At 31.8% G+C, this 12,033-nt stretch overlaps 2 protein-coding genes across 3 annotated transcripts in view; one reads left to right on the forward strand and one right to left on the reverse strand.

Moving 5' to 3' along the window:
• Ance-3 (angiotensin-converting enzyme Ance-3) overlaps positions 1–12,033 on the reverse strand; it is a 34,506-nt gene that overhangs the window by 8,646 nt on the left and 13,827 nt on the right. For both annotated transcript variants that reach the window (XM_035084540.1, XM_035084539.1), the window contains 4 exons: positions 11,921–12,018; positions 11,567–11,736; positions 11,340–11,464; positions 10,240–10,582 (listed from right to left, as the gene is read on the reverse strand). In XM_035084540.1, coding sequence (XP_034940431.1) covers positions 10,240–10,582; positions 11,340–11,464; positions 11,567–11,736; positions 11,921–12,018 — 736 coding nt within the window. The remainder of the gene's footprint in view (positions 1–10,239; positions 10,583–11,339; positions 11,465–11,566; positions 11,737–11,920; positions 12,019–12,033) is intronic.
• LOC118067674 (proline-rich protein 4-like) lies at positions 8,513–10,117 on the forward strand. The gene is made up of 2 exons (XM_035084541.1): positions 8,513–8,550; positions 8,614–10,117. Exons 1-2 carry the CDS (start codon positions 8,539–8,541, stop codon positions 9,850–9,852), a joined length of 1,251 nt encoding a protein of 416 aa, XP_034940432.1. The 5' UTR covers positions 8,513–8,538; the 3' UTR covers positions 9,853–10,117.

Raw genomic sequence — 12,033 nt, forward strand, 5'->3', positions numbered from 1 at the left:
AAAATTATAATCAAATTAGATAATGTGGTATTAATCCTCAGCTGTAACGAATTTGAAAGGTGTTAAAATGAGAGTGTAAATCTTACAGAGCCATAGATATAAGTGATGGAAGTTTGTAGAACTTCTTGGTGTTACCACTGTCGACAAGCAAGAAAATTTTCTGCGTGAAGTTGAAGTTAATTCTAACAAGCAATTTCTGTATTTACCCAACATTAAATTAAAAAAAGAAAGCAGTTCTTTTGATCAATTAAAAAATTTTTTATATTGAAACATTCTTATAATTCAATAAAATTGACGTAGAAAGATTTCTTTTTCCAACAGAATATTTTCTGAATGAATAATTATTTTTTAAAAATCACTATCCAAGTATTTAGGATTCAATTAGAGTATCAACTTTCATGATAAGAGTAGTAGAAAAACTGGTTAATCATTGGGAAACATAATCATGAACTTGAGAATTGGAATTAACACTTTCACTGAATATTTTTGAATAAAATTAAATAAATCATCTAATCTATTGTGAAATATTTATTCTGACAAATAAAACAATGATCATTTTTCACAAAACTCTTCTGAATGCTCCATTTCTCTGTGGGAGCAAGTGAGCCAGATAAAATACTGCTTTAAATTTCCAGATGATACTATTTTCCACCTTCATAGCAATTTATCTTTGTTGAAAAAAAAATATAAAATGAGTTGGAAACTATTTCTAAACCTTCAAACTCATAACATTCATGACAGCTATTGAAGTTGTTGAATTGGATTTATAAAAATCTTATTAACTCCTTCATAAAAGAGCGAAAAATCAATTTAGTTTCAATGTAGAAATTCATTAATTTTAAACAAAAAGAATTGACCTTATGTACTTCAAGTATCAAAGTCAATAATTCTCGATCAAATCATGTTTCTCTATGCTGACAAATTGGAACATATCAGCATCTAGATCTTAAGTGTATGTTGTCTAAATACATGAAAATCCAATCAAAGTTATAACCACTCCTGCTGAATTAAATGTCCAAATTCATCTACGTGAGATGCGATCATTTATTGTTACAAATGACATGACTGTAATCACGCAAGCGTAGTTAAAGTAGATGTATTATATCCACATACAGGCAGGTGTAATTGTAGCTATTTACTCTCATTTAACATGCAATGAGAAGCTAATTAATAGCACGTAAAATGCAGCCAATATATAAAGAATTCACATGTACAACTTAAATGCTGATTGCCCAGCATTGAATAGTTAGCGTGACATAAACTAACTGTGAGGATATGCAGACGAGAGATATTTACTTTCGATTTTTGAAATGAAAAACCGAAGAAAAACCGTATCATGAACAAGTAAATTGTTCACGCATTCTTATATCTCGAAAGAGTATTTATGACTTTATTTATATAGGTAACTGGTATTGCAGGTTTTTTTGTTCTTTAATAGATCAACTGAAACTTCAATTTGGTGTAACTCAATTAAATTTGTTATATCAATTAATTCTAATTTTCCTATTTAAATTATTTATTAATGAAATGAAATACCACAGATTTTCTTCATTTAAAAAAAAAGTTGTAACGGAAAAGAAATTGGAATTTAATTGTTCTTAGATTTTTAATATCGTTATCATTAGTATGAGTTAATGATACTTCTCATATTACAAAGTAAAGATACAAATAGAAACAAAATCCACCCAAACGTGACTCATCATTTAGCTTATTCAACCAAACTCTCACTAAATGATCTTGTTAAATTATAAAAAACATCATCTCTACTCTATTTTTGTCTATAAAATCTAAGATAAAATGTTAAAATTGAATTAAGTAAGCAAACAATTTAATTAAATATCTCTAAATGCTTTATCTGTTTTTTATCAAAGCAGAAAAAAACGTGTTATTGTAATATCATTAATAATAATAACAGCAATTCTTTAACTTTCATGATGTTCATTGATCGCAATCTCGTGTCTAAATAAAATAAAGATTCGCTTGTTCACTTTCAACTGATGCATTCCTTATACATCACGAGAAAGAGGTCGTGGACCCTAAGTGTTGTGTTTACTACAAGCGAAATCAAGAAAGCGATTTACCCCACCTACTGGTTAAGAAAAACATTGAGTAGCGTGTTACAGAAAAAAAAAGCCTGTGCATTCATTCTTGTGGGAGATGACACACTTATACAGGTAAGTGTATTATATAGGAGAAAACCTCAGCTATCAAGTGCATCAGTCGTTGATAGATTTCGAAGCAACAAGTTGTTTCCCTAAGAGTTTGAAATAGATCTACGACGTCATGGGACACGTGGTGAGAATTGAATATCAGTGAAATATATCTATTACGATGATTTTATTTTAACTGAATTATTCATTTTATATATTCTAAAAGTTCACTCGGTGCATTTCTTCAACAGAAAAACGTGGCCTTGACATTGGTTTGTTGCATCGTCATTGTGTCGACGAGAGCGATGCAATCCAATTACACGAGAGTAAAGCTCGACTGTGGAAACCAACCAAAACCAGAGGAAAAGTACTCTTGGGAGAGACCGTATTTTGTGAATTACCACACTATCGATGTTAGAGATCGCAATGATTTATCCGTTGGTAATGTAATCTTTATATTTTATATTAGTTCAATTTCATTGCTTTTTTTAAACAGTAATAAAAACTAGATTAGAGTTTTTAATTTGCACTTTGCCAAAATTTATGGATTCTTCTTTGTCAATATTTTGTTTTGCATGTTTTGTTGAACATGAACTCTATGAGGAGAATTACTATTGGTTCTCATCAGAGTTTGAATATATTATTTTATTTGTTAAATGATTTTTATTCAAATTGCAACAATGAATAAAATTTGATAGGAGAAATCCAATGGAGTACCTTCTTATTAAAAGAATTAAATGGTGTGAAATTAAATGTACTATATTAATTGTAATGGAAAGATCATCAGAGATTAAGATAATCACACTTGATTTAAACATGAATGTTACATGTGAATTTTAATACTTATAATTGCATGTTTGGTGGAAATATAATAGCACATCATTTCTATAACAACAAAATTTCACTTTAGAGAAATATAATGCTTTGTTTCAATCAATCTAATAAGAGTAAATTATTATCGTATGCAAAAAATGAAAGTTTTTCTCATATTTTATAAATAATATCAGTCTTTGAATAAATAATTAATGATCGACATATTTTTAGGTGTATTGAAACCAGAAGACTATGCTGAATATTCTGCAAGAATTCCCAAGATGGATATAAGCATTCTAAAAAAACGTCACAATGCTGAGAACTCGGACATCCAAAGTGATCAACCATTTGAAAACAGTATTCAATCTCATTATTCAAGATCAAGAATGTATCACGAACCTCAACACGAAGCACCACCACCACTGCCAGAAATAGAAGAAGAAAAAACTGTAACAATAGTGAAAAATGTCGAAGTTCCATATCCAGTGGAAAAAACAATACGCTATCCAGTAGTTAAAAAAGTTCCATACCCAGTTCAGATTCCAGTACCAGAGCCTTATCCTGTTGAAAAACCGATTCCATATCCCGTTAAAGTGATGGTAAAGATACCACAACGAATTCCATTGCCAATTCCCGTGTACAAAGAAGTTCCTTACGCAGTTCAAATACCGATTGAAAGAAGAGTACCTTATCGAGTATATATCCCCAATCCTTATCCAGTTGAAAGGAAGATCCATTATGAGGTGAAAGTACCCGTTCCCGAGCCTTTTCCAATAGAACGTAATATTCCCATTCCAATAAAGATTCCAATCGCAGTACCGCAACCAATTCCAGTTGAAAAACCAGTGCATTACCCAGTAGAGGTCAAGGTCGACCGACCAGTACCAGTACCAGTGCCCAAGCCTTATCCAGTACAAGTTATCAAACACGTGCCTTATCGAGTCATCAAACCAAGGCCAGTACCCGTAGAGGTAAAGGTGGATAAGCCTGTTCCTTACCCTGTTGTTAAGCATGTTCCGTATCCTGTTGAAGTCCCAGTTCCACAGCCTGTCCCAGTTGAAAAAGAAGTACCTTACCCTGTTATCAAACATGTTCCTAAACCAGTGGAGGTTCCTATCGATAGACCAGTACCAGTTCATGTGGAGAAACATGTACCAATTTCCGTTGAAAACGATGTATCTTATTATGTCTCAGACTACAAGTATCAAGAAGAAATAGCACAGGGGGATGAGAGTAAAGATATCGTTCAGCGCAAAAATGATCAAAATCATCAAAATGAGGATATTAAAGGAAAAAGAGTTGGAGAAGAAACGATACCAATAAAATTTGTAGATAATGAAAAAAAAGAACAGCAAAAACAGAAGCCAAAGAATGTTTCATACTTTGATAAAAGTATGGTTAAAAGTCGTGGTTCTGCTAGATATGCACAACGACATGCTTCAGTTTCTACCAAAGAAAAATCTTCAGAACGTCTCTCTGAATATAAATTCGATGAAAAAGATGCTGCCAAAGAGAGTAAAATAACAGATATTGTAACTGACAAGAAGGAAACTAAAAAAGAGGAAAAGAATGTTGTTGGCCAATCCAAAGAAAATAATGAAGTGAAAAAAAAAGAAAATGAAGACAAAGAAAATGAAAGTCCTAGATATCGTAGGAAAAGCACAATCAAAAGACTTGTCAAAATTCGAGTAAATAAAAATCCGTCCAGTACTACAGAGAAAAGTGATGATTCAGTTGTTTCTGGAAACAAAGATGATATGAAAAAAGCTATTGAGGCAATTGAAGCCAATAATATTAAAAAAAATGAGGAGAAAGAGAGAAAAATTGATAAATTTCGTAGAAATTATAGAAAAAGAAATAACAAAAGAGAAAGTAAAAGAAACGGTGCGAAAGAAAAAGAAAGTAAAGAGAAAGAAAAGAAGACAGATAAATAGAGTATGTAAAATTAGAAAGAAATAAATTATTAGTCTTTCTTGTAAATTGTGAATGAGACCAATGTTTAGTATTGTAAGCTCATTATCTGGTATTGTTATTAGTAGAATCAGTGTACCAGTTATTTATTCAGTTATTTTAAGTTATAATTTAAGCAAAGAAAGGTTATAAGTTCTAAGTCTAGTCAGTGTAATGATTTTATCTACTGCCAGACTATGTCCATGTTCATATAGTTCATTTTTTTTTGTTTTTTGATTACTTCTGTAATTAGGGTTTTATTGTCGTCAATTATATTCTAACGATGCAGTAGAATAAAATTTTACGACTGCTGAGAAAGTTTTGGTACATTAATAAATTAGACAGAAAAAAATTAAGGCGATAGAAAATTGTTTACGAATTGCCTGTAATTGTTAAACAAGAGAGAGTAAGTCAGGCTATATATGTTATTTTTTATATTTTTCAGTCAGTGGTTTTATTAAATAAAATAGTAATTCTTAGAGCTTATTGATTCTGAGCTATGCATTAGGTTAGCTGGTTTAATATTTAACAAATTAGTTGAATGATAATGAAAAATTGGTAATAAAAATAGATTATTCTGGTAAATGTTATTATATTTTATAATAATAAAAAAATATTGTGTACAAGCGAAAGTTGAGTACTATAAATATCACTAGAGATTTTATCTTCGATGTTTAGTTCACAGTCAGTCGTTGTTTGCAAAACTACATCAGTTATTTTTAATCATGAAACACACGAATTTAGTAAGTATTTGGATAATTAAAAAATAATAATAATAATTGGCGTAATTAAGTAGAATTGTGTCAAGCATTGTTGTGACTGAAATTATTTAATAATGTTATGATCAATGATTTTGGTGCGTTACATACTTTTTTTTTTAAATTAGTATTTTTTTCAAGGAATTCAAACAATTTATTGTAATAAATTAAATTCCTTTTCTAAACAAACACAATATAAATTTTAATTTTTATAATATCATTCAATAATATCTATTAATTAATAAGATTATTTTATTTATCACGATTGTTAAATTAAAATCAAAATTCTAAATAAAATGAGTTTATATTTTTTGATCGATTCATTAAATTTAATAATAAAATTTTTTTACTTCAAAAAATTTGATAAAATAATCATTTTCCTTATTTTCAAGGAAATACTTTGTTTTTAATTAAGTATTAATTTCAAGATCAGTGATTGAAATAAATAATTAAGAAATAATAATACATTTCTTGTAATTAGTTAGAATAACATTTTATTAATGCAATGATTAATATTAATTAAAAAATTAATACGTAAAAGATTTGTTTCCTGCTAGAGAATTTATTCAACGTTAAATTAAACAAATCCCAGACAAAAAACTGAAATTGAATTCTTACATTGCTAATAATAAATAAATTTCTTAGTAAAGTAATTAAATAATATGTTTAGAAAAGAAAATCCTTAATATTCTGATTAAATAACTGAATTCGCGAATGTTCCATATTAATTAGGTAGTGCAACTGGTCAGCGTAGCATTTTTTTGTCTGTGCATGGCCACAACTGGTTCCGCTACTCGTAAAGAGGAACTTGAACGAGCAGCAGAGTTAGCAGTCGAACGTGCGGCTGAGATAGTTGCAGAGAGGGCTGTAGAGAAGGCACTTGAAAGTGGTAATTCTTCGACCGAGACCGAGACAATTCGTATGTCTCACTCCAGCGTAAGGAAGCAGGATTTAAGTTGGCAACTTCCGGGTTTCGCTACACCACGCCAATATAAGAATTATGAACGCATTATCGAAGAACAAGAAGCAGGAGAACGAGCAGTAGCACAGATTAAAGGACGTCATAGATGGAACAGGCAAACATATGATAGAAAACATTATCCAAATCCACCAGCTAAACCAATAGATATCAGCACTTTCCCATACAGATCAACACCACTAAGATTCTTTAGTGATCAATATCAATATCAAGGCTCACAGCCAGAAGAAAAAGACAAACCAAGACAGGAAGAAAATGAAAAAGAAAATTCTTATGAAAATTCTGGAAGATCGCTTCAACAACCTTTGGAAGTTTTTCAAGTGACTCCAAAAACTTTTCCTGTTTTTTATTACTTCCCTAAGCCGACAACTTATCCACCTCACTTACAATATTTTTTACCACAATCTCAAGAATTTATAAAGGATGATAATAAAAGCGAAAAATTTTAGCATAAATTACTTTGAATAAGATTTATAGCATGATTAAAATATTTTTTTTATAAAGAAATATTATTTATAATTTAATACTTCTAGTTTAATTCTTAACTATTTATTATACAAGCTAAACATTGAATATAAACACTCAAACTATTTCTCGTACAGAAGTATGTGTCATAAAACGCTATTTTATAACTGATTTCTAGCAACTTCGTAAAAATAATTTTGCATATAAAACCAATTTTTTATACTGACGTTATTATTTTTCAATAAATTTCTTACACTGACATGTGTTTTGACAAATGAAAAATAGCTCTACGGAAATTCTCGTTTATTATCCAGTTGAACAGGTCTTCCCTCTTTTCTGACACTCTCCCTTTCACCCGTTAATTAAATAATGTTAAAATTAAACGAATGTTATACTACACTTGGTATTCATAATCATAACATCTATTGTCCATTAAGGTGATTAGATATTCAAAAATAAAAGCTAAGTAATCAAAAAAAAAAATCCTCGAAAGAGAAAAAAAAATATAATCATTCAAGAACTTCTAATATTTCATGTAATGAGTCTTTTGTTACTCAATAGATAGACGGAAGTCGACAAAGAACGCTTTATCATTCAATCTAATCGAAAGTAACAACTGCGAAGTGCCCAAGGAATATCACGTCATCCGTTCATTTCGAATTGCACTTTCACCAAACCCATCTGCACGTGAAAGAGACATAATGCTTTTATAATAAACTTGGAGATTCACCGAAAGAAAAAATCATACACTTCATTATTTTTTGCCAAATTATTTCTCATCACTCTCGCATCATTGCTCTTTATAGTCAACCATTATTGCATTCTCCTTATGTTTGATTTCCTTTCGTGTACTAACAACCAAGACCAGGTTGTAGATTGAAGCATAAAGATTTAAGGATATGATGAAAAATCATTTCTTCCTCATAGATCTCCAAGTCTAGAATATTCAATTCACAAGATCTTGAAGTTATTTATTTTCCATTGTTTCCTTATCTAGAAGCAATATGACATATTCTTGAGGGTAAGCCAGGGTGAATTATTATTACAATTCCAATAACAATGATAAAAGTGTGGTGATAAATCTTCGAGAAATGTCTAGGTGAATAAAAAAGATGATTTAACAACGATAAGGAAGCATTTGAAATTATTAAGTAATGATTTAGTAAAATGAGGATGAGGAAGATTTGAAGGGGATTAATATGTCGATGTAAATGAATTTTCTATGAAGGGTGATGTGCTTGAAGAACTACCACGTGTTGTAGATGCACGCATAAGAGCAAGTATTTCACTTTCAACTGTGCGCGGAGGGATTTTGCTAGGCGGGGAAAGCAGCTCTACTTAGTATATATAAAGACGGTGGCATCAAGAGGGGATCTATTCAGTAAATTCTTCACTACGACAACATTGCGCTAAACACGGGGCCATGAAAATTTCGGTAAGACATATCACAATATCATCGCTAATTGTTTTTTTTTTCTTATCATTGGATTATTTATAGTTTGCAAAGCTGTTTGTGCTTGCATTGCTGGTTGGTTGTGCTGCCAGCAAAGAAGAAGAGTCAAAGAAGATTGAAAAAGATTCTGAAGCTGCAGAAAGTAAAGTTGAAGGAGAAAAGAAACACGAGAAAAGAGGATTATATAGCTCCGAAGGACATTATGGAGGCGATTATGGAGGCGGTTACGGAGGTGGTTACGAAGGACTTTTTGAAAGTCATGAGATCTCCAGTTTCGGTGATCATGGAAGTTATGGAGGCCATGAGGAATCGGGAGGATCCCTCGGAGGATCTCATGAATCTTACGGTCATGAAGAAAAAATAAAAGAAATAACGATAGTGAAAAATGTCAAGGTGCCTTATCCAGTCGAAAAGAAAGTTCATTATCCAGTGGAAAAAGAAGTTCCGTATCCAGTCAAGGTCCCCGTGCCTGAACCATACCCCGTCGAGAAAAAAATTCCGGTTCCCTACAAAGTCTACGTAAAGGTGCCAGTACATATTCCAGCACCATATCCAGTGGAGAAAAAAGTTCATTACCCGGTGCATGTACCTGTGGAGCGACCTGTACCTTACAAAGTTTACGTACCACAACCATATCCAGTTGAAAAGAAGGTTCACTACGCAGTTAAAGTGCCTGTGCCTCAGCCATACCCTATCGAGAAACATGTGCCTGTACCTGTTAAAGTTCCAGTTCATGTTCCTCAACCTTATCCAGTGGAAAAAACTATTCCCTACCCCGTCAAAGTTCATGTTGACAGACCCTACCCTGTTCATATTATCAAGCCTTATCCTGTACCAGTTGAAAAACATGTACCCTATCCAGTTGACAAGCCTGTCCCTTACCCAGTTAAAGTACATGTAGAGAAACCAGTACCTGTCCCTGTAGAGAAGCCAGTCCCTGTACCTGTAAAGGTTCCAGTTCCAGCTCCTTACCCAGTTGAGAAAAAAGTACCATATCCTGTAGAAAAACCAGTACCTTATCCAGTTAAAGTGCATGTAGACAGGCCAGTCCCTGTTCATGTTACAAAGCATGTACCAGTTCATGTACCTAAACCTGTACCTTATCCCGTAAAAGTACCAGTTCCTTACAAGGTTGAACACAAACATGAATATGAACATCATGAACATCATGAACATCATGAGCACCATGAACCTGCACATTACGATATCTCAAGTAGTGGTGGAGACTTTGGAGGACATGGAGGACATGAGTCTCATGGAAGTTATGAATCTCATAGTTTTTAATGATCATCTTCGTAAATAATCGACGGTAGTTAGGTAAAATAATCAAGGCTACTGAGGATTGCTTGATAGCTTACGAAATAAGCGAGGGTGTGGTTGTCATTTGATGACACATAGGAAAATTATTTTATAGTTGAAGAAGCTATTGATTATAAAGAATTTTGACACACCCAAGTGATATGATCAATTAAATTTCTAATTAATGTAGAATCTATTTTTTGACTGAGAAAACCTGTTGTTAACTATCGTTGTTATAAAAACGATGTATATTTTTATGTACTACGATTTTTTTTTATCAATAAAAACCAAAGAGAAAAATCTCAAAACTTTTTGTGCTTGTCACCTTGACCCTTTCTTTGAATAAGAAAAAAAAATTTTAATAATACTCACCGAATGTATGGAATATTTGCTGGAATGTGGTACTTGGAGCCAGGATCAAAGTCCTCTTCGGATCTTAAAACAGGTGGTTTAATTCCAGCATAAAGTTCCATCATTCTATGCCAATGACAATTATATTCTTGACGAGTAACAACTTTCTTAAATACATCCCATCTCCATCGATCCATGGCAATACTGATTGGTAACATCGGAAGTTTTTCCATTGCTAATGAGAATAAGTAGTTGATATCTGATTGTGGTTCATCAACGTATTTATTAGCCAGGCCCAAAGTTTGAAGATGCTTCGGTGTGCCAACACTTAGAGCAACTGCTTCACCAACGGCTTCATGAAATGCTGAAAAAAATTATTTTTTTACAATAAGAAAAAATTGTATAAAATGTTTTTATAATTAAACGAAGTACAGGTTTGCCGGAAGGCTTCCTATAAGACCCCCTAGAATGCCGTGCAAGGCAGTTCCGGTGTATGGAAAACATCCGTATCGCTACGTCGGTGAAAGTGCGATAATTATAGGTGAACCAACGTAATCAGAAAAAATTATTTCTATGTCTATATAGTTGTTTGCAAGATCTTGCGTGGATTAAACAAAGTTGAAAACCACAAATTTTAGTTAATTAATAATAGAAAAGCCATTAGATAAAATAGTTGTTTACTCAGAAAATTGTCAGCATGAAAGCAAAAATTTAAAAAAATTCATCAGAAAAAATTACGAAGTTATGCTCTGTATTGTATTATTTAAATTGTATAACAGTTTAAACTTTGTAGTATAAGTATAGTCTTTCGTGCTCTTTACTCTACTTGATTCATACCAACCATGTCTATTGACTGGCGCTCGCTTTCAACCCATTAACTATAAAAGCCTCGACTTATCTTCCGCTTTAACTTTAAAAGTGCATATCTAGTGTTTGAAAACAACTAATCATATTGAAGGAAAAAAATTCTTTGTGGTAAAAATAATAGTCTATTACAATTGTTTTTAAGTAGTCTAGTTACTACAAATTTGTTTTGAAAAGTGAAATTAAAAAATTAAAGATTAAATGCAATAATTAAAGTAATTATACTGAATAATGTAAATAATTAATGGTAAATTTACCTGGATTGGCTCCATCTCTAAATTCTCTTGGGAGATTTCTGTATCGTAAGAAGTACTGAATATGAGCCATTTCGTGATGAACAGTAATTAAGTCTTTCATAGTCACTTTCGTACACATTTTGATTCTAAAATAAATAGAGAGTTACGCCCCAATGATCACTTACATGATAATCATGCAGATTATATTGTTAAACGTTTGAAAAGTTCAAAGTGAGAAAGAGGTATACCTGTAATCAATACCATTACAAAAATCCCACGCGGAAGCTTGACAGATTAATGGGCGGTCACCCCGGTTAGCTATAATACTTCCGGCCCAGAACTCTGGAGGTAATGCGCTCAAATTGAGTGAGAGGTAAAATTCCTCGCCTCTCTGGAATATATCTAGAGGTGTATATCCCTAAATCAAAAAAATAGATGGTAAAAAAATTGATCTGTGATGATAAATAAAGGAAATGTATATGAAATAAAATATTAAAAAGCATATTTTTTGATGTCAGAGTTGAATAAGAGCAAAATATAAAAATAAAATTAGAAATACGAATACATAATATCATTTTCTGCTTTCTAAAAATTTAATTTACCTGAGCCTGCATTTCTTCCGTAACATCCATGTAATATTTTCCAGGATATGGCGTTGTAATATCAAGCAAATTGGTCCACGATTGACCCCACAAATTTCCTAACATCAATTCAG

The sequence above is a fragment of the Chelonus insularis genome, unplaced genomic scaffold (assembly GCF_013357705.1).
Source record: "Chelonus insularis isolate UGA/USDA-ARS -01 unplaced genomic scaffold, ASM1335770v1 contig_397_pilon, whole genome shotgun sequence".
NCBI lineage: Eukaryota > Metazoa > Arthropoda > Insecta > Hymenoptera > Braconidae > Chelonus > Chelonus insularis.